This window comes from Myxine glutinosa, chromosome 6, assembly GCF_964187855.1.
Source record: "Myxine glutinosa chromosome 6, kmMyxGlut1.1, whole genome shotgun sequence".
NCBI lineage: Eukaryota > Metazoa > Chordata > Myxini > Myxiniformes > Myxinidae > Myxine > Myxine glutinosa.
In genome coordinates, this window is record NC_136266.1 from 147,595,835 (window position 1) to 147,622,375 (window position 26,541).

Consider the following 26,541-nt stretch of genomic DNA (forward strand, 5'->3'; position numbering starts at 1 on the left):
TACGGTAATTCTCAAATCAGGGCCATTTAACAGTAACCCGTTCTCTCATGAAGGCTAAAATGACCCGGCACATCAACACTGGGCATGCAGTTCTTCAATAAAGTTTGTTCAGATGTGATACCAAATTCAACAATCAAAATAAACCGGGAAAATAATGCCAATACTGGCGATCCAATAGGTTGCGTACACGACTGTACCAGCGTAGACCGGCCCCAGTAAAATTACAGACACTGCACGACGTCGTACTGAACCGAGTGATCAATCAATAATCATGGCACGCGCACGTCGTAATAAGTTGTAATATTAAAAGTTGTAAAAAGAGGTGAGAAGGATAGACCTAGTTCTGCTGTGTATTGCATGGAAACGTGCTTGTTCTTGCCAAAAAATATGGGTACACACAGGATTTTCCTATCACGCGAACCCGGGTTACACTCCCCCTAAAATAAATTAATTAATTATGTAAAATGGTCAAAAATCACGGGGCAACCCGGGTCACCGCGTGGTGGATCACATTGTGCTTTCATCAGAAATTTATCAAGATTAACTACTTCACAAGTAGCCAATAGAAAATGTAAAACATATCCCTGTAAGCGTTGTCTCAACTACTTTCATGCAAGAGAACAATTAAACCAACATTCAAAATATTGCAGTAATCGTAAATCAACCGTAATTAATATGCCAAAAGTAGGTTCAAAAATATCATTCAAAGATTTCAACAAATCTATAAAACACCCATTTGTGATATACGCTAATTTTGAAAAGAGAGATACTGCTTCTCCAAATTCAGATCAATCATGCACAAATAAACATCAAAAACATACTCCTTGTGGTTTTCTGTTATAATATCAAATCATCTGTTGGTGATGAATACAACAAGTTAGAACTTTATAGAGAAGATTCCTCTCGTGAATTTGTAAAACAACTGGAAAAAGACTGTGTTCGATAAACCAAGATAATGGTTAATTGGACGATCTCGCAAGATCTTGATGGGGACGCACAGATTTTTGAGGCTGTACACGTTCTCCACGTTTTCAAAGTTAAGTCATTGTTCACAATTGTATTTTGTCAAAACTGTATTTATCTTTCGGTGTGTGAACCTATAGTGTGTCCCAAGGAAGTTTATCGGTGTTAATCTTTCATAAATTAATCGTTTGTTTGCCGCGTGTGTGCAGCCTTGCCTCAGGCTTCCCCGGTCCCCCATCGAAGTTTGTTCCTTCCTTCACTGTTTTTGCGAGGTTCTGAGATTTTTCCCTTCTCCCCCGAACATATACTCTTTGTCTAACGTTTTAACCCCCCTCCCCACCCCCCCAAAAAAACAAACAAAAAAAACATTTATTTCCCATTCTCCACGTGTGAAGTTGTCCCATCGTGTGCTTCTGTCCACGTGCGCTATCTCGCCCGGCCCCCATTATCTCCTTGCCTTCCACCTTTTCCCCTGTTCACGTAACTCGTGGTTGTCCCTCGAGGCTCCCTCTCCCCGTTGGTATTTTTGTGAATATAAGACTGTTCTTCACGATTCTGTTAAAATATGTCTAATAGTCTAGTAGGAAGACTAGGTCCCCCTGCACCCCCCGGAGATATACTTCTAATCAGTGTTTCTAGATTGGAAAAAATGTGTAGAAAATGACTAGCTATGGCCCCAAGCTGAAAAAATGTCCCACATACCATTTTTATGCAAATTACTGCTGCCATTATCAAAAAAACGATTTTTGACATATCTCAGCCAATATTGCAGATAATTGAAAAAATAAGGTGTCTAGACTCATGTTTTGACGGGTGTAGATCATGATAGAACTATTCATAACAAGATCACCTGTGTCTATGGTTTGCTAGTATGCTAATTAGTGCTTTATTTACAAAATAATCACAGTTTTACGAAATAATAGACTCATATTAAGGTCCGTCTACACAGACGTCAACACAAAGTTTTATTTTTCTAAATATTACAACTGTCAAAATAGTCCTAGCACTCAATGTGACCACTCTTCTCTTGCTTGTTTTAGATAAACATCATTAGCATTAGTGATTCTACACTGAGTCAGTCATCATCATTTTCATCGAAATCGTCAGAGTCAAACTCTTCTTCTCCTTCCTCTTCCTCCTCCTCTTCGTGCTCTCCTGTGTTCAGAAGATCCACCAGTGAGGTTGGTAGGATGGGACCACTGGACCACATTGGTTTCAACAGTCCTTCATCAGTCCTTATCCATCCTTGCTCCTTATCCATCCTTGCTTGTAACACATCCATCTCAACATCCATGGGGACGGGAGCACCAGAGGCCAGGCAGTAGAGTTTGTCCTTATCAATGATGGTGAACGGATTGGTGAAGTTCTTGATAGTAGTTAGGGTTCGCTGAACGGCCTCCTCGCCTTTTCTGATCTCTGCCTTCTCTAGTTCACGATGTCTCCCTGCTCTTGGGCAGTCTGGGTCATCGATGAGATCCACCATCTCAAGGGTCTTTTCATAGAACTGTGCCCGTGCTGTGGTTGTTCGGCACCATCTCTGGTATGCCCCAAACTGACTGTACAGGCCAGCAAAGCCACCTGAAAAGTGAACATATTTTAATTGCATAACCCAATCATTAAAAGGGAAATGTTTTGTAAGAGCAGTTTACATCATATAAAGCTGGTTTCTACAGTTTCAAATGTATAATGTACTGAAAGAAAATGATGTACCTGATGATTTAGCAAAGCGCATGAACGTTTCTTCCATTGTCTTGTCGACAGCACTGAGTGCCCCTGGTATCATCGAGCGAGCCACTGCGATTGCACCCATAGTAAGCAGGTCCTTGGCCCCTGGGTGCGTGCTTTCCAGATTTGTCAGGTGGACTTCCAGCCAAGTCAGATATCTGTAAAGTACAGAGAGGGAAATACTGTAGACATTTATTGGAATAGCTCCTCTCATAATACATGAACCCAAGTATCAATTAAAATCTACTCAGTGATGGGTATACATTTTACCATGTATGCTACACAAACCTGGAGTAGTTGTGTCCGTCAAAGGCGAAGAAGATATCTGCCATCTCTCCGTTACACTTGTGAAACAGCTGGAGGTTGTTGGTCTTCACAGAGTGGAGGAGCATGAAGACAAGATGGCAGTGGGTAATGAACGACATCCAGAAGGCAGCTGTCTTCCCCAGGTGGCCCTTGCGCACCTTTTCCTCAAAGGCATGGTACTTTTTGATGAGGAGTAGAGTTGAGGGGTCTTTGAGGGCTTCATCGAGGTGCTCTCGGTTGCAAGACTGGGTCATTCTGAGAAGCACAGCAGGGTCAGAGATCATGATGTTCTCCTCCTCAGTGAATCTCTCCATCAACAGCCTCTCCATTGCCTCACACACTGTTTTGAGGCAAAAGAGGGACTTTGCGTAGGCCTTTCCACTGAGAACACCTTTGAGAGATCCACTTGTTACTAGTTGTGCCTCAAAGAGAATCTCTGCATATCCAGAACCACGCATCTTGTGTCCAGTGAGCATCCCGATGTAGTTCATGGATGTGTGGAAGGGTCCAATCGTTACTACATGACTAGCAAATTCATTTGGCCAGCGCCAGATGATGGGAAGGGCTTTCATGCAGACACCCAGATCAAATGTATTCAGGACCCATCTCTGACCCACCTCAGCAGTTGCTGCCTCGGAACGCTTCAGTAGCTCACGAACAACTGCGTTGTCTGTGATCGGTTGGTGGATAGGCGTGCAGTAGTCGACTGTTGATTTGCTGGGTGGGGGAGAACCAGTTGCAGAGGTGAAACCCCCTAGCCCAGGCACAGGCTGCAGGCCACAGCTTCCGATGTATCTGATGAAGAGCCAGATGTAGTACTCTTGCATCGTAGTGGCATAGACTGTGTCATTCTCTGCTGGCGGTGTGAATGATGAGCCTTCAGGGAACTTCGGGCCAACGCGAGTAAAGTGCAAGGGTGGGAGAGTTTTTGGTGTGTCGACCTTCAGGCTACGCTGTTGTGACCTATTGATGGTAGGTAGCATTCGGTCCTTGCTGCTCTCGAACCCGGGCTTGACCTCCTGCACCATGATTCCTCCAGCACTGTTTACAATGTTGCTGCCGTGCACACTGGTAGTGGTTTTATTCAAGTTGTCCCACTCACAGTGGAATACAAGGTTGCCCTCTCCTGTCACAATTTGTGGTGTACGATAAGTTGAGACTTCATCCAGGACCTTGGCGAGAGCAGTTTCCAACTCCAAGGCGAAATCGTAGCTCTCAGAGTGTCCAAGCCTGTGTAGTATTGTGGTGAGCTGTTTGCTTCGGAACAGGTGCCTTACAGTCACACAGAGGAGAATGTGCTTTGGTAACTTCCATTTTCCATCTGACACTGCACGGCACAGATCTTGTCCAATGGAGAAGACCAGACGCTTCACCTTTTCTGTCTCGATGCCCTCCTTGCCAGTCATTAGCACGCTGAGAAAGCGGACAAGGTCTGGAGGTAGGATGTCTTCAGGATTGAGCTCCATGTCTTCAGCTGTTGGTGGCCATGGTTGGTCTTTACACTCTCTGAAAGCCTGTAGAATACCCTGGCGAAGTTGGAGGGCAACATTTTGGTTCTTGTTTGTGCTTCCGAGTGTGAATGCTCGTGCGAGAGCATTGGAAACTGTTATGTTTGAGCTGTGCACAAGCCAGAAAGAAATGACATCACATTTGTCATGATCAACCTTCGTGAAGTGGATATGCTCCTTGATTGGGTCATTCTGTAGGCGTTTCAGTAGTTTCTCTGACCGATAATTTGAGTTCTCATATCCATTCAGTTTCAGTTCCTCGACATAGAGCAAGCGCAAGGAAGAAAGCTGTAGAACTTTATTCTGCTGGATGACCTGGGTTTGAATGTGTTCCAGTACTGAGTTGAATGCCTTTTCATGGGCGGCTGACATGCAAGCCTGCTCCTTTGGTGCTTCGGCTCTGTGAATCGCACGCTCATAGTTGTAGAATGCTGTGCGGAAAGCTTTAAAACATGACGGATGGTGTTTGGCCTCACATGCAAAGAGGTCTTTGTTTTTCACCTTTCGATGGAGTCGATAGAGACCCATTTTCTCAGCCCGTGTTTCGATTTGCTCCCATGCATTTTCTTTGTTTTTAAAGGATGGGAAGGTTGTAGGCCTCTCAGTATTGCGATGAGCATCTTTGGTCTCAACTTTCTCACAAAATATACACTCTGGCGGGAAGATGGGTTCAGCAGAACCTCCTGGTTTACGAGGAGAGTGATGCCATGATGAGGTTGATGGCCCTGGTTCTGTATCATCTCCCAGACGATGAAAGTGGCGGACAAAGTGCTTATAACACTTGCTGTGATATCCTACTCTTTCTAGGTCATCAGGAAGAGTTGCCGGGATCTGATCACATACTGATTGCATACGACATGGGGAGTCATGCGGTTGGTTGAGACGTCTATCCCGGATCTTTTGAAGCAGTTGCAGTTTTTCTGAAGCAGATCCTTTAATTTTACGGAGGGGCGTGAAATCCCCATGATCAGACATGGATGGTACATGAAGGATGCATGTAGGAGGAGAGCTTTGGGCTGCAGGTTCTACACTCCGTTTTCTTTTGGGCATGCTTGCTGTCGATGTCTACCATCACTGTTAAATGACAAATAAGAAATCACGAATGATGTTAAAAGTGCCTGTGAAAGGAGGCTCTGAGTTTTCAGTGAGGTAACAGAGGTTCTGAGTCATGTTCTACACTAGGGTACTTTTTAGCTGACTAAACCATGTTTAGTGGCATCAAAAGTGCTAATAGCTAAAACATCTAAATTCTTCCACACTAACGTTAGCTATCTAGGCCAATGAAACATTGTGCTAAGTTACTGTAGCTAGCTCAGCTGTCGTGCCTCTTTCTGGTTCAATTCATATACAGAAGTCAACAGATATGTCTCATGTTTGGCATTAACAAAAGTTTAAGTTACACCGACATTAGGAACATACTGTACATAGATGAGGCTAGCTTTAACGTTAGCTAACATGGTGCTAGCTGGCTCAGCTGTTATTCTGCCTGTTTATGATTTCATGCAGAAACTGAAGTCAAGAGTGTGAGTAACATTATAGTTAGCATCTTACCTGGCTAGATTGGAGGATGAATACCAAGAACAACACACAGATGGAATGGAAGACTGAACTTTCAACTGAGGTATTCAATAACATCAACGTTACCAATTGATACGAGCGCGCGACATTACCAATTGATACGAGCGCGCGACATTACCAATTGATACGAGCGCGCGAGCGCGCATGTTACATGGATGGAAATGTAAAATGGCAGCTATAGCAGCACTAATTTGGATCTCTAGTCTGTCATTTCTGCACTGTGATTGGATAACATAAAAAAATATGTTTGGGAGTTAACAGCAGGAGTTGGTAGATTTTACGTGGGCTGGGTGAGAAACCTTTAAATAAGCAAGTGAAAATCTCTCGCAATACAAAGTCAATGGTGGGAAGAAAAGTTGAGTGGTACCAATGTTACTGCCAATGTCCCGCCCCTATGCAAGACTCAGGAGCATCTTGTTGACATTTAACCTTGAAAATACCTGGGTTTAGACCCCTTATGTACCATGTTAAGTTATCTGCAGTATTAACGTATCCTTATCATTTGTAAAACTGATTATTTTGTAATTACAGCATTAATATGCATACTAGTATACCATAGACACATGTAATCATGTTATGAATAGTTCTATCATGATCTATGCCCTTCAAAACATGGGTCTAGACACCTTCATTTTTCAATTATCTGCAATATTGGCTGAGATATGTCAAAAATCGTTTTTTTGATAATGGCAGCAGTAATTTGCATAAAAATGGTATGTGGGACATTTTTTCAGCTTGGGGCCATAGCTAGTCATTTTCTACACATTTTTTCCAATCTAGAAACACTGATTAGAAGTATATCTCCAGGGGGTGCAGGGGGACCTAATCTTCCTACTAGACTATAAACTTTCCCTTGCAGTGTTTTATTCAGTGGTATATTACAACACGCTGTTTTTCTTCCTATTTAAAAGGCTCTTTTCAATTTCCTCTCCAACTCATTCCACTTCAAAAAAATATTCAATCTCTTATAATTTGAAATCACGACATTCTCTAAATTCACATTCATTCCACCCCTCCTCCATCGTTCTTAAACGGATCGCTAACTTGAAAATCACAATAAACCCAAATTGTTATAAATGTTCGTCTTTCATTAATCATCCACGTTCTAAACTCCCCCTTGCCCCTCCCCTCCAAATCTCCCCCCCTTTCCCCTCCCCTCCAAATCTCCCCCCCTTGCCCCTCCACTCCAAATCTCCCCTCTTGCCCCTCCCCACCTAAACTCCCCCCTTGCCCCTCCCCTCCTAAACTCCCCCCTTGCCCCTCCCATTCAAAACTCCCCCCAACCCCTCCCCTTCAAATCTCCCCCCCAAACATCCCTCCAAATTTTCCCCCCTCTCACCTCCTCCTCAAAACTGCCTCCTCCCCACTTCGTCTCCCTTCTATCTCATACCTCCACCTTCCCCAACCTTCTACTTTCCTCTGCTCCCCCCCCCCCCCCTCAAACAACACCTCACTGTGCCTCATCCCATCACCATCAAACTTTTCGTCGTCCTCATCCTCCCCTTTCTTGTAAATCTTCTGTAATCTCTGACATACTATCAACTGCTCTCCCTACCTCCCCCTCTCATCCTCCATCTCACCCTACCCCTCCCCTCCCCTGTCCTGCACCCAATGCTCCCCCTCTCTCCTCATTAACGGTGTGGACCTCAAACATCCGGGGACTTCGCTCAAACCTGATTGATCTCTCCAGTCAGGTTGCTTCCAACAATCCAGACTTGATCTGCTTAACAGAAACTTTCCTCCTTCAAGATGTCTCTGATTCCTTAATATCTCTTCCTGGTTTCTCTCTCCTCCGGTATGATAGACCTGAGCCTCGTCCTGGTGGTGGGGTCTTTATCAAATCAAAAATCAAATCTTTATTATCAAATGCTATCTTTATCTTTATCAAGCCAGCTTTATCAAAAACTCTCTTTCTCACTCTCCTTGCACTGCCCTCTCTCCACCCCACCCCAGGAGTACCTCTGGCTACGGCTTCCTCTCCGCTCCCACCTTTTGTTCACATGTGTACTGTACCATCCTCCAAACAGTGATGACTCCATTTACATTTCGCTGTTGGACAACATGGACCAACTTCTATCGACTCATCCACACTCTCTCTTCCTCATATGTTGCGACTTCAACTGTCATCATGCCAGCTGGCTGGGTGTGGGTTCCTCTCTTACCAGCCATGGCACCTCAGCAAAGGACTTCTGCGACTCTTTGGGACTGACACAATCTGTCAATTTCCCGACCCGGATCTCAGTCAATGGAGTATCTTCTCTTCTAGACTTGGTTGTGACAAACTTCCCTGCAAATGTGTGCTGCTCTTCTTCTGCTCCAATCGGTTCTTCTGATCAGTGTTTGTTAAAGTGGACATCTCTCTGGCCATTCTCAGAGAGCCTCCTCAGCGCCGCCGAGTCTGGCATTTCACTCAGGCTGACTGACACGGTCTGCAAGCAGCCATCAATCATCTGGACTGGTCTCCCATCTCTACTGCCTCTGACATCAATTCTTCCTGGGAATTCTTCCAAAGCAAACTGCTCTCTCTCATGCACAGATTTATCCCATCTCGTCTTCAGTTGTCTTACCCTTCCCTCCCGTCCATGGTACACCGATTCTTGTGGTGAGGCAGTTGCCCTGAAACAACTTGCCTTTGTCTCCTGGAAAGCTAATCCAACTGAAGGCAATCTCAGTTCCTCCCACCAAGCTCAGAACAAGTGTGTGTCCACCCTCAGGAGTGCCAGGAAGCACTATCTCTCCACACTCAAGATTGAACTCTCAAACCTGTCTCTTTCCTCCAAATCCTGGTGGTGTCTGGTCAAATCCGTTTCTGGTGTTTGTTCCCCCTCCATCCCCTCTCTTACCTCAAATGGCTACACATTTGACACCGCACGTGACAAAGCCGAATGCCTCCACTCCGTGTTTGCCTCAAAATCTTGTGTCCCAAACCCATCTCTCTTTGTTCTCACCTTTCCCAGTCGAACCCAACTGCTCCTGGACTCTGTGTCCTTCTCTCCTGACAAGGTGGAGAAGTTTTTGTCAAACCTCGGCTCTGATTCTGCAACTGGACCAGACGGCATCAGCCCACGGGTCCGAAAATCCTGCTCTGCCGCTCTATCTCACCCTCTCGCTGTTCTTTTCACCCTCTCTTTTGCTCAAGGTCATCTGCCAGCATCTTGGATATCAGCAAACATTACCGCTTTACACAAAAAGGTGCAAAAACAGATCCTTGCAACTCCAGACCAATCAGCCTGCTCCCAATTATCAGCAAAGTCATGGAATCCATCATTGACCGGTGTGTACCCTGGTTAGAATAGGTACACCGTATCCCTGCGTGTCGTAGGAGGCGACTAAGAGGGTTGGCGTCAGGAAGGGCATCCGGCCATAAAAAACAACAACATTGCCTCAAAAAGAGAACCATGACAATTACCACTACATATGAGCAGGGTACAGCCCAAAGTGGAGATCGGTTTCTGAGGTTTGGGACATGGAATGTAGGGACAATGACAGGGAGATCAGGTGAAGTGGTGGAAGTATTGGTCAGACGAAGAGTGGACATATGTTGTGTGCAAGAGACGAGATGGAAGGGAAGTGGTGTGAGAATGGTGAAGGGTAGGCAGGGACAGAAATACAAGTTTGTGTGGCAAGGGTGCCCGGAGGGCGTGAGTGGTGTTGGTGTCCTGTTTTCTGAGGAGTTTGTAGACAGTGTGGTGAGTGTGACTAGAGTGAGTGATAGGTTGATGATGGTGAAAATGATTGGAAAGCTCTTGGTTAACGTCATCTCGGGATATGCTCCGCAAGTTGGTCTAAGCGATGAAGAGAAGGACAAGTTCTGGTGTGCGATGGAGAAGCTGATGGAAAACGTGAAAGATGAGGAAGTTGTTGTGGTAGGAGGAGACCTAAATGGATATGTGGGAAGGAGTATGGACGGTTTTGAGGGAGTTCATGGGGGTTACGGATATGGTGTAAGAAATGGAGAAGGTGAAACGATTTTGGAGTTTGCTGATGGAGCCGATTTGTTGATTTGTAATACTCAGTTCCAGAAAGGGGATAATAAGCTTGTTACATACACGTCAGGTGGGTCGACGACAACCGTTGACTACCTGCTGGTGGGTAGGCGAGATAGGGGGCACCTCCGGGACACAAAGGTGATCCCGGGGGAGGAGGCTGTTTCACAGCACCACTTGGTTGTCTGCGACATAAGAGTGAAAGGTGCGACGAGAGCTCGGCGGGTGAAGTACCAACCGAGAATGAAGGTGTGGAGGTTGAAAGAGGTGACAGTAAGGGAGGCATGAAAAGAGAGGCTGAGTAGGGTAGAGGATGATGTGGTTGAGCTTGAACGTGGTTGGCTGTCAATGAAAGATAGTCTGTTGGGAGCCGTTGGTGAGGCATGTGGATGGACAAAAGGACCACCGAGGCACTCGGAAACATGGTGGTGGGATGATGAAGTTGGAAAGAGGATTGACGAGAAGAGGAAGAAGTTCAAAGAGTGGCAGAAGGCGAAGGGTACGGGAGCAGAAAAAGCAGAGCATGAAAGTTATAAGGCAGCCAAGAAGGCTGCAAAGAAAGAGGTAGCAAAGGCGCAGGAGGCATGTAGGAAAATGTTCGTTGAACGCTTGGATTCAGAAGAGGGTCAGAGAGCGGTATTCAAGATTGCAAAGCAGATAGTGAAAGAGAGGTGTGATGTGATGGGGTTGAGTTGCTTGAAGGATGAAGTGGGACAAATCGTTGTGGACCCAGATAGAACTAAAGGAAGATGGAAAAGATATATGGAAATGCTGTTGAATACAGAGAATGAATGGGATGGAAACATAGAGAGTAACCCAGTTTCAGGACCGGCAGAGAAGATAACTGAGAAGGAAGTTGAGGAAGCTATAAAAGCAATGAAGAGTAGAAAAGCGGGAGGGCCGACGGGAGTTGTGGGAGATATGTTGAAGGCAGCAGGAAGTTGGTGTGAAGGGAATGACAGAGATCTGTAATCTGGTGGTGAAAGAAGGCCGCATTCCAGTGGATTGGGAACTGAGTACCCTCGTCCCTCTATACAAGGGGAAAGGTGACCCTCTGGAGTGTGGCTCGTACCGAGCGATAAAGTTATTGGAGCATGGAATGAAGGTATTGGAAAGGGTGTTGGAGAGGAGGATAAGGAAGAAGGTGAAGATAGACGAAATGCAGTTTGGATTTATGCCAGGAAGAGGAACGACAGACGTGCTCTTTATTGAGGCAGTTGCAGGAGAAGTACATGGTGAAGAGGAAGAAGTTGTTTCTTGGGTTTGTTGATCTGCAGAAAGCATTCGACAGGGTTCCACGTGAAGTATTGACATGGGCATTGAGGAAGTTAGGAGTGGAGGAATGGTTGATCAGAGTAGTGATGGCAATGTACAAAAGAGCACGCACAGCTGGAAGGACGAAGGACGGGAACAGTGGTGAGTTTGAGGTGAAGGTGGGAGTGCATCAGGGGTCTGTACTAAGTCCACTACTATTTGTAGCTGCGATGGAGGTGCTGGCTCAGAACATAAAGGAGGGTTTACCGTGGGAGTTGTTGTATGCAGATGATCTGGTGTTGATTGCGGAAAGTATGGATGGACGGAAGGAAAAGATGAACAAGTGGAAGGAATGTATGGAGACAAAAGGTCTGAAGGTGAATATAGGAAAGACGAAGGTGATGGCAAGTGGTAAAGCATGTGTTGAGGTGGAAAGAACAGGGAAGTGGCCACGTGCTGTGTGCAGGAAGGGTGTCGGAGTGAACTCCATTCAATGTACAATGTGCGCTGAGTGGGTTCATCTCAAATGTAGCGGTCTGAGAGGGTCATTAACCAGTGTGGCAGCTACATTCAAATGTAAGGTGTGCACAGAGGGAGCTGCAGATGGAGGAAATGTTGAGGTGGATCTTGGAGACGGCGTGAAGCTGGAAGGTGTGAAAACATTTTGCTACCTCGGAGACATGCTGAATGGAGAAGGTGGATCAGACTCGGCAACGGTTGCTGGAGTGAGATGTGCATGGTAGAAGTTTCGGGAACTGAGTGGCGTGCTGATGAGGAGGGGAGTGTCGTTGAAGCTGAAGGGAAAGGTGTATGCTGCATGTGTGAGAAGTGTTATGATTTATGGGAGCGAGACATGGGTCATGAATGTAGAGCAGCAACGAAGGCTGGAAAGGGTGGAAATGCGAATGGTTCGGTTGATGTGCGGAGTATCGTTGAGAGAGAGGAAGACAAATGATGAATTGCAAAAGATGATGCGAATAGAGCCTGTGATTGATGCTGTGAAGAGGAACAGGTTGAGATGGTTTGGTCATGTGTTGAGGAAGGATGAAAGTGACTGGTTGAGAAGAGTGATGGTAATGAATGTAGAAGGAAGTAGAGGACGAGGAAGACCGAGAAAAACTTGGCTAAAGATGGTGGAAGAAGAAATGCGGGCAACGGGGTTAACAAGGAGAGATGCAGAAAATAGGGCAAAATGGAGAAGATCGTCATGGGGACCGCAAGGCTAACCCCCGCTCTTGCAGGAAAAATGGCCTTAAAATGCATGTTGTGTTGTTGTTGTTGTCATGGAATCCATCATTGCTTCGGATATCAAATCCTTCCTCTTCTCCAATGGCTTGATCTCTGATCATCAATTTGGATTCAGACCAGGTCATTCCAATCTGGACATGCTGCTTCTGCTGTCTCAACAATGGATGGAGGTGCTCAATGCCAAACAGGAAATTAGAGCTGTCTCCCTTGACATATCACATGCCTTTGATACCGTCTGGCACCCAGCTCTGCTCACCAAACTCTCCTCCTTTGGTATCCATGGAAATCTCCACTCATGGCTTGCGGACTTCCTCTCTGGTTGTCGGCAACGTGTGGCCCTGAATTGATTTCCCTCATCTCCCCTTCCTGTCCAGGCTTGAGTTCCTTAAGGCAGTGTTCTGGGCCCGGTGCTATTTCTGGTCTTCATCAATGATCTCTCCGACTCTCTGGAAAATCCTCTCTATCTCTTTGCTGATGACTCCACTATCTGCCGCTCCATTCCTCATCCCTCATCCCTCATCTTCGCAGTCTGCAGCCTCCTCACTCTGTGCAGACCTGGACAAAATCAGACTGGTCAAACTAGTGGAACATGTCTTTCAATCCTGACAAATCTCACACTCTTACTATGTCTCTCCGAAAAGACCGACTGGAAAACCCTCCCATCTACTTTCTCAACAATCCTCTTGAAGAAGTTCTGTCACTCAACCTTTTGGGTCTCACGATCTGCCATGATCTTTCTTGGGAAAACCACATTTCCAAGCTGGCCTTCAAAGCCAGTCGCCGACTGTGCATCCTCCGTCGTGGGAAGTCCTTCCTTGGCACGCCTGAGCTCCTAACCAAATACAAGGCTTTCATCCGCAGCTCAATGGAATACTGTACCCCCTCTGGGCCGGTGCTCCTGCCTCACACCTAGCTCGGCTTCACGCTTTTGAAACCAAACCTTTCAGAATCATTGGAATCTCCTGCGATGAAGCTAACTCCAAGGGCCTTTCACTCACTCACCGCAGGCAGGTTGGTGGTCTTTCTGTCTTCTACCGACTCCTCTCCGGCCTTGCTCCCCCAGCTCTCTCTGTGCTATGTCCCCCTAATATTCCTTCAGGTCGCACAAGATCTGCCATCAACCCTCATGGTTAAATTGCCAAAATCTAGCCTCTCTGCTCACCTTCACTCTTTCATTCCCCTTTTCTCCTGCCTCTGGAACAAACTCCCCCACTCCCTTCAATCCCACTGCTCCCTCCAGGTCTTTAAAACAGCTGTTCACCACCATCTCTTATCTTCCCCCATCCAAAACCTTGATCTTTTCTACCCCCGCTAATTCACCCCAGATATACTTTTTTTTGAAATTCCAACTTCTTTCCTGGAAGTCCTTGCAGTGTTCATATGTTTTATACCTCTCCCACCTCCCCCCAAGCCCTCTCCCTCCCACATTTCTCTCGATGTCCCTGCTCTCAAATGTTGTGTTTGTGTCCTTCCCCCTCTCTCCCCATCTTGCCTACCGCTCCCCTTATTGTGTTTTATGTTTCGGTTTGGCTTTTTGTGTGATTAATGTTTGCTCTTTCACAAGCCTCGATCTTGTATACAAAAACCCAAAAGACAGTCAAGCCAATCTGCCTAAAAAAAAAAGAAGCGAAAAGGACTCGAGGATCTCCCATAACTCATATCAGATTTATTGACATTCAAATTTATGTCAAGTCTATTATCTGACTTGGTGTCAAATATTAAAACCTTTCCAAATCTTAAATCACATTTTTCAATTCAAGAACAGATTGAACTCTTATCACAACAGGGGATACATCCTTGTGATTATATTGATTCGTGAGAGGTTTAAAGAAACAACTTCCCTCCAAAGAGAATTTCTACAATGAGTTAAATAAAAGTCAAATAAATGACAAAGATTGTACTCAAGCAAAAATGTTTGGAAGAAGTTTAACACAAAGAACTTTGGGGAATATCACGATTTGTGTCTCAAAACTGATGTTGTGATCACAATGGAAATTCCGATGGTTTCGACCCCGCTCACGATGACATCCCCAGGATTGGCTTGGAATGCCATGTTAAATAATGACAAAACAACAATGAGAATTAATCGGTGATGTAGATATGATTTTGATGACAGAGAAGGCTGCAAGAGGAGGAATATCTCGAGAATATTCAGAGATGTGCCAAAGCAAACAACAGATATCTTCCTAACAGTGATGCAAAAAAAAAGAAGTTCTCACTTGATGTATGTTTTATGATGCAAACAATTATTTGTATGGATGGGCTATGTCTCAATATTTACCTTATGAAAAACTCAAATGGGTTTATGGAAAACTCAAAAGTTTAAAGATGAATTGGGTGGAGAACTAATGAGTGAATTTGTGGGATTGAGAGCAAAGGTTTATGCTTATAAATATACTGAAACGCAAAATAAACTTACCACCTTTGAAACCTTTAAATATCAACAATAACACTGCGTGTAGTAAATGTGTGAACTTATTTGTGGACAATAGTGTCCTCACTGTCAGACAAAACGGTCACTTGAACCTTCAATGGTCACTTCATAGCACAGCTGTTGAACAGCCGTTTTGACCGTCAGTGATTAGCCAAGGGGTACGGGATGATTTTAATGAGCTGCACGTGATGTCTTGATATTGGCTTTAAAAAGGCCGGTGCAAAATGGGCATTTCAATCAACATGCCACGATTGTCAAGGGATCAACGGCAGCGTGCCCTGGGCATGCTGCAAGGCGGACTGAGCTACCGTGAGGTGGCACGTCGCCTTGGCTGTTCACACCAGACGATATCGGCCCTGGTGGACAGAGACACCCTCCACAACTCTGCAGATGACAGACCTCGATCAGGGAGGCCAAGAGTCACCACTGCAAGGCAGGACAGGCAGATGGTCCGAAGTCACCTGCGGGATCGATTCCGTCCAGCATCCCGCACTGCGGCAGAAACTCCAGGGCGTGCAAACCCACGGATCTCCAATGATACTGCACGAAGACGACTGCGTGACTATGGTCTGACTGCCAGAAGACCATACAGAGGCCCCGTGATGACGGCTGCCCATCGCCGCAACCGACAGAGATGGTGCCAGCAGCATCAGCGGTGGACCTTGGCGCAGTGGAACGAGGTCGCTTTCAGCGATGAGTCAAGGTTCTGTGTGGACACTGGACAGTCCTGATGGGCGTGAGCGTGTCTGGAGAAGAACTGGCGAGCGATAGGCCGATTGTTGCGTGCGTCAAGCCAACAGGTGGGGTGGCCCAAGTGTGATGGTGTGGGCCGCCATATCAGGCCGGTACAGGACGCCACTGGTGGTTGTGGATGGGAATCTTAACGCCCAGTGGTATGTGGATAACATCCTGCGACCTCATCTGCTGCCATTCCTGCGAGACCACGCAGAACTGAGAACCTTTCAGCATGACAACGCTCGTCCCCATGCTGCTCGCTTTACCACTGCATTTCTCCAAGGCGAGAACATCAACACCATGCAGTGGCCTGCGCTCTCCCCCTGACCTGAATCCCATAGAGCACCTGTGGGATGAGCTTGGGAGACGCATAGTTGGCAGGGCCAGGACACGGGCAGAGCTGCTTCAGACATTGAGGACTGAGTGGGACAGAATCCAGCAGCAATCCATCCAAAGACTGGTAGGCAGTATACGCCGACGATGCACTGCTTGTATCCAAAACAATGGTGGCCACACACGCTATTGAAAGGGGACTGACATTGCACCCTGTGCTGTTCTGTACTGTAGAACAAACTGATGAGATGGTGTATCTTGGTCAAAAACTTGACATGTCATCAATAAAATGCCAATGTTTCAATTAGCAATTGTGGTTTGTTTTATTTTGAACTGTTACAATTTTATTACATTTCAAACAAGTGGTAAGTTTCTGTGGTACTTACAAGTGGTAAGTGGTAAGTGGTAAGTGCTATCATTGGAGATCCGTGGGTTTGCACGCCCCGGAGTTTCTGCCGCAGTGCGGGATGCTGGACAGAATCAATCCCGCAGGTGACTTCGGACCATCTGCCTGTCCTGCCTTGCAGTGGTGACTCTTGGCCTCCCTGATCGAGGTCTGTCATCTGCAGAGTTGTGGAGGGTGTCTCTGTCCACCAGGGCCGATATTGTCTGGTGTGAACAGCCAAGGCGACGTGCCACCTCACGGTAGCTCAGTCCGCCTTGCAGCATGCCAGGGCACGCTGCCGTTGATCCCTTGACAATCGTGGCATGTTGATTGAAATGCCCATTTTGCACTGGCCTTTTTAAAGCCAATATCAAGACATCACGTGCAGCTCATTAAAATCATCCCGTACCCCTTGGCTAATCACTGACAGTCAAAACGGCTGTTCAACAGCTGTGCTATGAAGTGACCATTGAAGGTTCAAGTGACCATCCGTGACCGTTTTGTCTGACAGTGAGGACACTATTGTCCACAAATAAGTTCACACATTTACTACACGCAGTGTTATTGTTGATATTTAATGGTTTCAAAGGTGGTAAGTTTCTTTTGCGTTTCAGTATATATTGATAATAATCTTGAAAAGAGTGATAAAATTTAAAGGGAGTAAAGAAAATATGTAATGAAAGAAACAATACACTTTGAACATTATTACAACTGTTTAGCTTTTAAGAAAGAAGAGTATCGAAAAATGAATGTAATAAGAAGTTATAAACATCAATTATACACAGAGGAGGTAAATAAGAAGGCATTGGGGGCTTTTGATTATAAGAGGTTTATTTTCAACAATGGACAACCATGACAATTACAACTACATATGGGCAGGGCACAGCCCGAAGTGGAGATCGGTTTCTGAGGTTTGGGACATGGAATGTAGGGACAATGACAGGGAGATCAGGAGAAGTGGTGGAAGTATTGGTGAGAAGAAGAGTGGACATATGTTGTGTGCAAGAGACGAGATGGAAGGGAAGTGGTGTGAGAATGGTGAAGGGTACGCAGGGACAGAAATACAAGTTTGAGTGGCAAGAGTGCCCGGAGGGCGTGAATGGTGTTGGTGTCCTGTTTTCTGAGGAGTTTGTGGACAGTGTGGTGAGTGTGGCTCGAGTGAGTGATAGGTTGATGATGGTGAAAATGATGATTGGAAAGCTCTTGGTGAACGTCATCTCGGGATATGCTCCGCAGGTTGGTCGGAGCGATGAAGAGAAGGACAAGTTCTGGTGTGCGATAGAGAAGCTGATGGAAAACGTAAAAGATGAGGAAGTTGTTGTGGTAGGAGGAGACCTAAATGGACATGTGGGAAGGAGTATGGATGGTTTTGAGGGAGTTCATGGGGGTTACGGATATGGTGTGAGAAATGGAGAAGGTGAAAAGATTTTGGAGTTTGCTGATGGAGCTGATTTGTTGATTTGTAATACTCAGTTCCAGAAAGAGGATAATAAGCTTGTTACATACACGTCAGGTGGGTCGACGACAACCGTTGACTACCTGATGGTGCGTAGATGGGATAGGGGGCACCTCCGGGACACAAAGGTGATCCCAGGGGAGGAGGCTGTTTCACAGCACCACTTGGTTGTCTGCGACATAAGGGTAAAAGGTGCGAGGAGAGCTCGGCGGGTGAAGTACGAACCGAGAATGAAGGTGTGGAGGTTGAAATAGGTGACAGGGAGGGAGGCATTAAAAGAGAGGCTGTGTAGGGTGGAGGATGATGTGGTTGATCTTGAAAGTGGTTGGATGTCAATGAAAGATAGTCTGTTGGGAGCCGTTGGTGAGGTATGTGGATGGACAAAAGGACCACCGAGGCACTCGGAAACATGGTGGTGGGATGATGAAGTTGGAAAGAGGATTGACGAGAAGAGGAAGAAGTTCAAGGAGTGGCAGAAGGCGAAGGGTACGGGAGCAGAAAAAGCAGAGCATGAAAGTTATAAGGCAGCCAAGAAGGCTGCAAAGAAAGAGGTAGCAAAGGCGCAGGAGGCATGTCGGAAAATGTTCGTTGAACGGTTGGATTCAGAAGAGGGTCAGAGAGCGGTATTCAAGATTGCAAAGCAGATAGTGAAAGAGAGGTGTGATGTGATGGGGTTGAGTTGCTTGAAGGATGAAGTGGGACAAATCGTTGTGGACCCAGATGGAATTAAAGGAAGATGGAAAAGATATATGGAAATGCTGTTGAATACAGAGAATGAATGGGATGGCAACATAGAGAGCAACCGAGTTTTAGGACCGGCAGAGAAGATAACTGAGAAGGAAGTTGAGGAAGCGATAAAAGCAATGAAGAGTAGAAAAGCAGGAGGGCCGACGGGAGTTGTGGGAGATATGTTGAAGGCAGCAGGAAGTTGGGGAGTGAAGAGAATGACAGAGATCTGTAATCTGGTGGTGAAAGAAGGCCGCATTCCAGTGGATTGGGAACTGAGTACCCTCATCGCTCTATACAAGGCGAAAGGTGACCCTCTGGAATGTGGCTCATACCGAGCGATAAAGTTATTGGAGCATGGAATGAAGGTATTGGAAAGGGTGTTGGAGAGGAGAATAAGGAGGAAGGTGAAGAAAGACGAAATGCAGTTTGGATTTATGCCAGGAACAGGAACGACAGACGTGCTCTTTATTGTGAGGCAGTTGCAGGAGAGTATATGGAGAAGAGGAAGAAGTTGTTTCTTGGGTTTGTTGATCTGGAGAAAGCATTCGAAAGGGTTCCACGCAAAGTCTTGACATGGGCATTGAGGAAGTTAGGAGTGGAGGAATGGTTGATCAGAGTAGTGATGGCAATGTACAAAAGAGCGCGCACAGCTGTAAGGACGAAGGACGGGAACAGTGGTGAGTTTGAGGTGAAGGTGGGAGTGCATCAGGGGTCGGTACTAAGTCCACGACTATTTGTAGCTGTGATGGAGGTGCTGGCTCAGAACGTAAAGGAGGGTTTACCGTGGGAGTTGTTGTTTGCAGATGATTTGGTGTTGATTGTGGAAAGTATGGATGGACTGAAGGAAAATATGAACAAGTGGAAGGAAAGTATGGAGACAAAAGGTCTGAAGGTGAATATCGGAAAGACGAAGGTGAATACCGGAAAGACGAAGGTGATGGCAAGTGGTAAAGCATGTGGTGAGGTGGAAAGAACTGGGAAGTGGCCATGTGCTGTGTGCAGGAAGGGTGTCGGAGTGAACTCCATTCAATGTACAATGTGCGCCGAGTGGGTTCATCAAAAATGCAGTGGTCTGAGAGAGTCATTAACCAGTGTGGCAGCTACATTCAAATGTAAGGTGTGCACAGAGGGAGCTGCAGATGGAGTAAATGTTGAGTTGGATCTTGGAGACGGCGTGAAGCTGGAAGGTGCGAAAACATTTTGCTACCTCGGAGACAAGCTGAATGGAGAAGGTGGATCAGACTCGGCAACGGTTGCTCGAGTGAGATGTGCATGGAAGAAGTTTCGGGAACTGAGTGGCGTGCTGATGAAGAGGGGAGTGTCGTTGAAGCTGAAGGGAAAGGTGTATGCTGCATGTGTGAGAAGTGTTATGATTTATGGGAGCAAGACATGGGTAATGAACGTAGAGCAGCAACGAAGGCTGGAAAGGGTGGAAATGTGAATGGTTCGGTGGATGAGCAGAGCATCGTTGAGAGAGAGGAAGACAAATGATGAATTGCGAAAGATGATGGGAACGGAGCCTGTGATTGATGCTGTGAAGAGGAACAGGTTGAGATGGTTTGGTCATGTGTTGAGAAAGGATGAAAGTGACTGGTTGAGAAGAGTGATGGAAATGAATGTAGAAGGAAGTAGAGGACAGGGAAGACCGAGAAAGACTTGGCTAAAGATGGTGGAAGAAGAAATGCGGGCAAGGGGGTTAACAAGGAGAGATGCAGAAAATAGGGCAAAATGGAGAAGATTGTCATGGGGACCGCAAGGCTAACCCCCGCTCTAGCAGGGAAAATGGCCTTAAAATGCATGTTGTGTTGTGTTGTTGTATTTTTGACAATGGAATTGACAGCCTCCCTTATGGATAGAAGTATTGAGATACACATAAGTGTAAAGACAAACACAAGTGTTGAGATAAATACAAGTGTTAAGACAAGTATAATGTTAAGATAAACATAAGAGTTGAGATTTTGAAAAAACAAGTATTGTTCTGTCTGGGGGTAGAGCAAAATCTAGAGCTCGGTCGATCTGTATAGGTAGGTATTCGACTGTCGTGATAGGGACTCCACATGTAATAAGTTCTTTATGTTTAGGCGTTTGTCGGGATAAGGTGTATAATTGTGGATCTACCAGGAGATTCGTGTGATAGTTAGATGGGGATTAAAAGATAACGCCCCTGTGAGTCTCACCTGGCCATCAAACCCTTGTCCATTATGGCACTGCAAACCATATAAACACTTAGTTAGGTCCCTAGCGCAACCTTAAATAATTCCTTCCCCCCTGACATGACTTTGGAAGAGAATAGACGGGAAATCGGGCTGGAACACCGCCACAATCGGCCACCACCGTTTACACCTCTGCAGGACCAGCGAACCTCGCATAGCACATGCTATGACCGGTGACCACGGAGTCGGGGGACGGGAGCGGGAGTGAAGACAGCGGCAGTGACGCAGAGGGCGTGACCTGGACGAGCCGGCGGAGGCTCTGATAGGCTGAGGGGTGCGCCAATGTGACGTCATCGGCCAAGAGATATTAGCGAGGGTCGGACGCCATTTTCGGCAGTACCCTTGAGTGGAGCTGGCTGCCAGTCGAGTGGAGGGAGTTGAGTGGGGCATTTTCAGCAGTACAGTTGAGTTGAGTTGGCTGCCAGGCGAGTTGAGGGAGTTGAGTTCTGCAGTTGAGTGCAGTTCGGAGGTGCGCTGAACTAAGTTCAGTCCCAGTGTGAGTTGAAAGGAGAGCAGAGCCCTGACTTGTCAAGAGTTCGAGTGCAGTTCGGAAGAGACTGGAGCAAGCGAACTCGGATTTGAACCATAGCATGCAGTCGCACCTGCGCTCTCTCTCTCCTTTTTCGTCATTCGTCTTGGTTCTGGAGTTTGTGCTCGCGTTGGAGATAGACGACGCGTGGTGCTTTTGGTGTGTGGTGCTCGGCCTTGTGGGACTTGGAGCGAGGGACCTCGTGGTGTGCGATCGGGCCGGAAGGAGCGGTGTTGGACGGCAGCCACAACGACGACGAAAGACCAGATAAGCCCGCATCCGCATACATTTTGAACGACGTGACGTGTTCTTTTCGTAAATCATCTCCCTCGTTTTGTGTTTGATATCAGTCGTGTGGGGACGTCCCGATTTAGGATATTAGATTTACCGGCGCGTGCTTTTTCACTGTCTTGCTTTTATTTAATAAACCCTTGTATTATTTTCTGTATATATCTGAACGCAGTTTCCTGGGTTTGATTTTAATAGGTAAGGCTGCAGAGCTTTCGCTGTGTCCCGCCATTCCACGCGTTTAAGTGCTTGATTGGAATCCGCTATTGAGTTTTTGCCTCGGGAGTTTAACGCCTCGTAATCGGCCTCCGCAACTCTGATGTTAATCGCAGTTGCGCGACAGTATTATAAGTGTTAAGTGTTAAGATAAATATAATAATTAATAAAAAGTGGTTGGGGGGGGGGGGGGGGGGAGTTATTGGGCAACCGCCACCTTTTCTACTGCTATATGAATGATAGACCCAAGCAATAACCAAACCAAGAATGGAGAAAAATCACCGTATTGGTATAAAAACTGGAAAACATAATGAATGTGGTAAATATCAAAAAGGTCATTGAAGAGATAACCAAGACAAGCCGAAATGAAGCACAGAGACTGAAGGGTTTAAAAAGATTTAACGGATGTCAAGACATCAATGAAAAAATAAAAGATTATAATCTCAAAATGATATGTGGGCTCAGGAGGGGCTCAGAGCAGAACATTGAGAGAGTAGTTAAAGTTAAAGTTAAAGGTCGCACCCGTAGTTAGTCCATATGCAACACGTAGGACACCATAGGAACTTTAGTTATTTCCTTATTATGTGTCAGATCAGGCAGTGTTCCCAATAGTTGAATCTGCGTTGCATTAATCAAATAAGATAGGCCCCATTCGCTTCCTTTCCAATCTCTCTCTCCCAATTCTATAACATGCCTTCGCTTGCCAGCAGCGTTCGCTGTGTTGAGCTGAAGTTTGCTCAAAAAACGCCATTAACCACGCGGTCAAGCTCGAGGAAGAAGGGGGCGGAGCGCCGGGAACAAGGTGTGGCCCTGTCAACTCGCCGTCAAGGGCGGAGCCGGTGAGCCCTCGCCAACCAACCAGGGCTGAGGTGAGCTCACTGGCGGGCGTGGTTTCAAAGAGCGCGCATTGATCTCAAAGCGCATTATATAAGCGCACGCGCAAAGCCCTTTGACGGACTTCTTTCGGTGGGCTCCTTTTGCACGAACTGATCCAGGAGCGCACATTTGCAGAGGACTGCGCCGGGGGATGCTGATCGTAAGGGACTGCGCCACGAACAACTTGCTGAACGGACTACGCAGGGGACGATCGATTGTAAAGGTCTCGTTGGGAAAGGCGCTTTATGAACTTATTGATCGGGCGGCGCGCTTGTTTCAAAGGACTGCGCGGAGACGGCTGATTGTATGGGACTGCGCAGGGGACGATCGATTGTAACGGACTCGTTGGGAAAGGCGCTTTATGAACCTATTGATCGGGAGGCGCGCTTGTTTCAAAGGACTGCGCGGAGACGCTGATTGCACGAACTGCCTGTGATACGAGCCATTGAGCGGGAGAGAGAGAGAGAGAGCTGGCACGAGCTATGTATTACGTACGCCGCATCCCAGTCCCCCCGATATATGTAACATTGTAACCCCGACATACACAAGGTCCACTCGCGTCCGACGATACGCGCGAAGCTGCCTGCCGGGTTTCGCCCGCGGAACCGGAACCTGGACTGGAGTGGACCGGAGCAGGATCCCATCGCCTGGACCATCTGTTTGGACCTTCCTCCCCTACGACTACAATTCCGTGTGAGTGTGTCTGTTTGGCCTGGGGTCGTAATAAGGTAAGACCGTATGGATAAGCCTGCCCTGTGTCCTTTTGTTTCTTCTTCCTCCTGTATATTCCTTTCTTTTCCTCTTTTTCTTGGGTGTAAATAAATCACTTTGTTATTTCTTGGTTTTCCTAATCCGATCGCCTCCGTCCTTTCTTTCAATTGAGTACCTGTGGCACGATTTGGAAACCGCTCAGAATCGGGTTACTCTTTGTTAATGGCTCGGGCCGCGGATTGCTAACCGCTCGGCAATTTCCATCTTATCCGTGGTTCGAGCGGGAGTTATTTCCCTGCTTTACGGTCGGGTTAGTAAGTAGGTATTTGGGACTTCATTGACCAATCACACTAGCTAATTCCGACTGGAAGGAGCGTCATAGCTTCCAGGATTGGGGGACGGCCAGCTTAAAAGACAAGGGGATTAACCCCCCCTTGATAAGGGGAGAGCCGACCCCCGAATCCGCAACAATATATATTATGTTATTGATATTAACTGACCTTTGACATGTACTTGACTTTACTTACCTTGACCCAAGGTGAAATGTCAAATGTCATTTTAACCATGTGATGCGACCAAGCAAAATAAGTCGGATGTCTAGAATATTGATTTTTGGATTCAGGTTCCCAATGCTTTTCTTTATACTGTTCATTCATCATGGTCATTTGCTCATGTTGGTTGGGTTTTTAGCCATTGTTAGTATTTTTAACATTTAATTTGTTGCCTAAAAACACAAAATTGATTCTGGCAGATGTCCAAATCACTTTGCTTGTTCGCGTCACACATATATTCCGTTTGCTCTTTTCTTTCAAAATTTTTTACAATGTGTGTCAACAATAACCATTAGATGCACAAAGGAACACAATCATGGTAATGCAGAATTGTGGCCAAAATATGCTCTTTGAACTTTGACCTTAGTTCAAGGTCACAAGAGTCACAAGAATATTGACAACATCAGTCAGCTAACAGGACCCAGGATACATTTGTGATTAATTACTAGCAATTAACATTTTCTGGAAACGGGATGTACTCGCCATTATATGTATCACCGGGATATATGTTTAATAGGGTATGCTAATTATGCATATTTTTGTCTCTAATTAGCTCATTTGCATATTGCAAAACACCAAAAGGTCAAATGACGAAACAAATGTCATAACCAATGTTCCTTGTGAAATTTACCACATTTTGGAACCCAGGTTGATATACTTTGAATGAAGTATGGTCACTGTAATGACGTTTGAACTTTGACCTTGAGTCAAGGTCACTAAAGGTCAACAGAAAAAAATGGCGACATCATTTTTCCGATTCGTAGGACCCAGTAGAATACATTTATAGTGGTTGCCCAAAATTAACATGAACTGCAAACAAACTTGAAATTGAGTACATCGCCCATCGCCCCCCCCCCCCCCCCCCCCCACTAGAGGTTTATAATTTCATCTCTGCTCAACAAGTTATACTTAAACCAAGAACCAAGTTCAAACATGCAATTTATCAATATACTTGATGGTGATGAGTGCCATAAGAAAATTAAGTTATTCCCTGAAATAAAATAGTCAAATATTCATTGGCTCTCCATATGAGTTCAAACAAATCATAGGAGAAATAGGAGGGGTATGAGTATTTAGAATCAACAAAGGGTTTGGGGTTCTATTGAGGATTTAACCTTTGTTAATAGCTTCACTAAAAATAGACGGAATTTTTAAGGGTTATCGGGTGTTGGTCAAATAGTTTTTCCCTTTTTCCCCATTCACTTTAATGTAAAATTGGGTGTGTTTTAGAACCCCTTTTCCCTACTTCTATCATGTCCCATTTTCCAATCTTTCTTCCTTGCCTACATTTCTCTTTATACATCCTTCTGAGCTGCCCTTAGATCCTGTATGTCTTCTGATTTGCTCGTTCAGTTATTTTTGCCCGTCCAAAATCCTTTTCTTTCTGTTTAAATCCATTTATCTCTTCTTTTATCCCATTTATCTCCTACATCATTCTCGCCTCAACTGACACCATCTCGTTGTAGAAACCGTCCACATGCTTCCTCAGCACTCCCCGTACAGCCTTGAGCATTGCGGTTGTCTCATTCCCATCGCCTCCATAATCAGGCTTAACCTCTGCCTGCCCCGCATGCATGTCACACCTTATGCCAGCCCTCCTCCATTTTCATCGTCATCTGTGCCATTCGTTGACTAATCAACAACATCACCTGGTCACTGCCAGACTGCGATGGCAACAGCGACCCACTATTCCGTGCCATTAGCGCTGCCTTTTCCATGGGCTGGTAGGGAGAGGGGAGGGGGGGGGGGGGGAGGGAGGGCGGTTGGGTTATCAATCGCCATCGGCACCTCTACTGCTGCCCCTCCTGGTCCTCCTCCCACAATGTTACATTAATATACAGCTTCCTGGGCCGTTTGCTCCTCCATATCCTCCTCAAGTAAGCCCACCAGGTCCTGCTCACCTTGGCTTGACATAGCTGTATAATTATTTTCAGTACAATTTCACCCTACTCTCCTTACAATTTTTGGGGTGCCGCTGATAGCGCCCCAGATTCGAACCGCACTCCTGACATCAATTGATCCTGACACAGGGTTCTCGCTCTTTCACAAACGTGTTTCCTTTTGGTGCCAAACAGTTTGATGGTGTCAATTGGGGTACGTGCCCTCAATGCACACCCATATTTATTTTTATGAGATATTGCCTGCTACAAAGCCTTTAAGGCCACTCAAGGTAGGGCCTACACAAAGGAAAGTTATATTAGACATGAGACAGAAAGGAGAATTCTATTGACATTCCTCTTGAATTGAGGGAGGTTGGGAAAGAAGGGGAAAGCAGGATACAAGTAAGCTGTTTCAGAGTGATGCCTTGTGGGGGCAAAAAAAACAGAAGAATACCTTATAGTCTTACTCCTTGGGACAGATATAGTGTATGGATGGGAAGAAACTGCCAGACATGTTGAGCAACTGAAAGAATGCTCAGGTGGAACAACATGATTCCCTCAGAGCACATTCCGTGGTAATATCTGTAGAAAAGGCTCAACAAAGCAACAGAGCAGCTGATTGAGAGAGGTTGTAGGG

The 26,541-nt window shown here is 46.0% G+C and overlaps 3 protein-coding genes across 4 annotated transcripts in view; all 3 read right to left on the reverse strand.

Moving 5' to 3' along the window:
• Nucleotides 1–26,541, reverse strand: part of LOC137429473 (uncharacterized) — a 483,513-nt gene that overhangs the window by 249,848 nt on the left and 207,124 nt on the right. The window lies entirely within an intron of this gene.
• Nucleotides 1–26,541, reverse strand: part of LOC137429103 (uncharacterized) — a 66,001-nt gene that overhangs the window by 19,313 nt on the left and 20,147 nt on the right. The gene's annotated exons all lie outside the window — the stretch shown is intronic.
• Nucleotides 1,540–6,640, reverse strand: LOC144892673 (uncharacterized). The gene is made up of 3 exons (XM_078780692.1): nucleotides 2,977–6,640; nucleotides 2,674–2,846; nucleotides 1,540–2,541 (listed from the first exon to the last, which is right to left on the reverse strand). The coding sequence occupies exons 1-3, from the start codon at nucleotides 5,550–5,552 to the stop codon at nucleotides 2,039–2,041; spliced, it is 3,252 nt and encodes a 1,083-aa protein (XP_078636818.1). The 5' UTR covers nucleotides 5,553–6,640; the 3' UTR covers nucleotides 1,540–2,038.

Excerpts from the sequence above, each read along its gene's own strand:
- LOC144892673 (XM_078780692.1), bottom strand. The coding sequence starts at position 5,552 with ATGCCCAAAAGAAAACGGAGTGTAGAACCTGCAGCCCAAAGCTCTCCT. Across the intron at positions 2,847-2,976 it reads GACGGACACAACTACTCCAG|ATATCTGACTTGGCTGGAAG; the intron begins GTTTGTGTAGCA and ends TGTACTTTACAG. Across the intron at positions 2,542-2,673 it reads GCGCTTTGCTAAATCATCAG|GTGGCTTTGCTGGCCTGTAC; the intron begins GTACATCATTTT and ends TTCACTTTTCAG.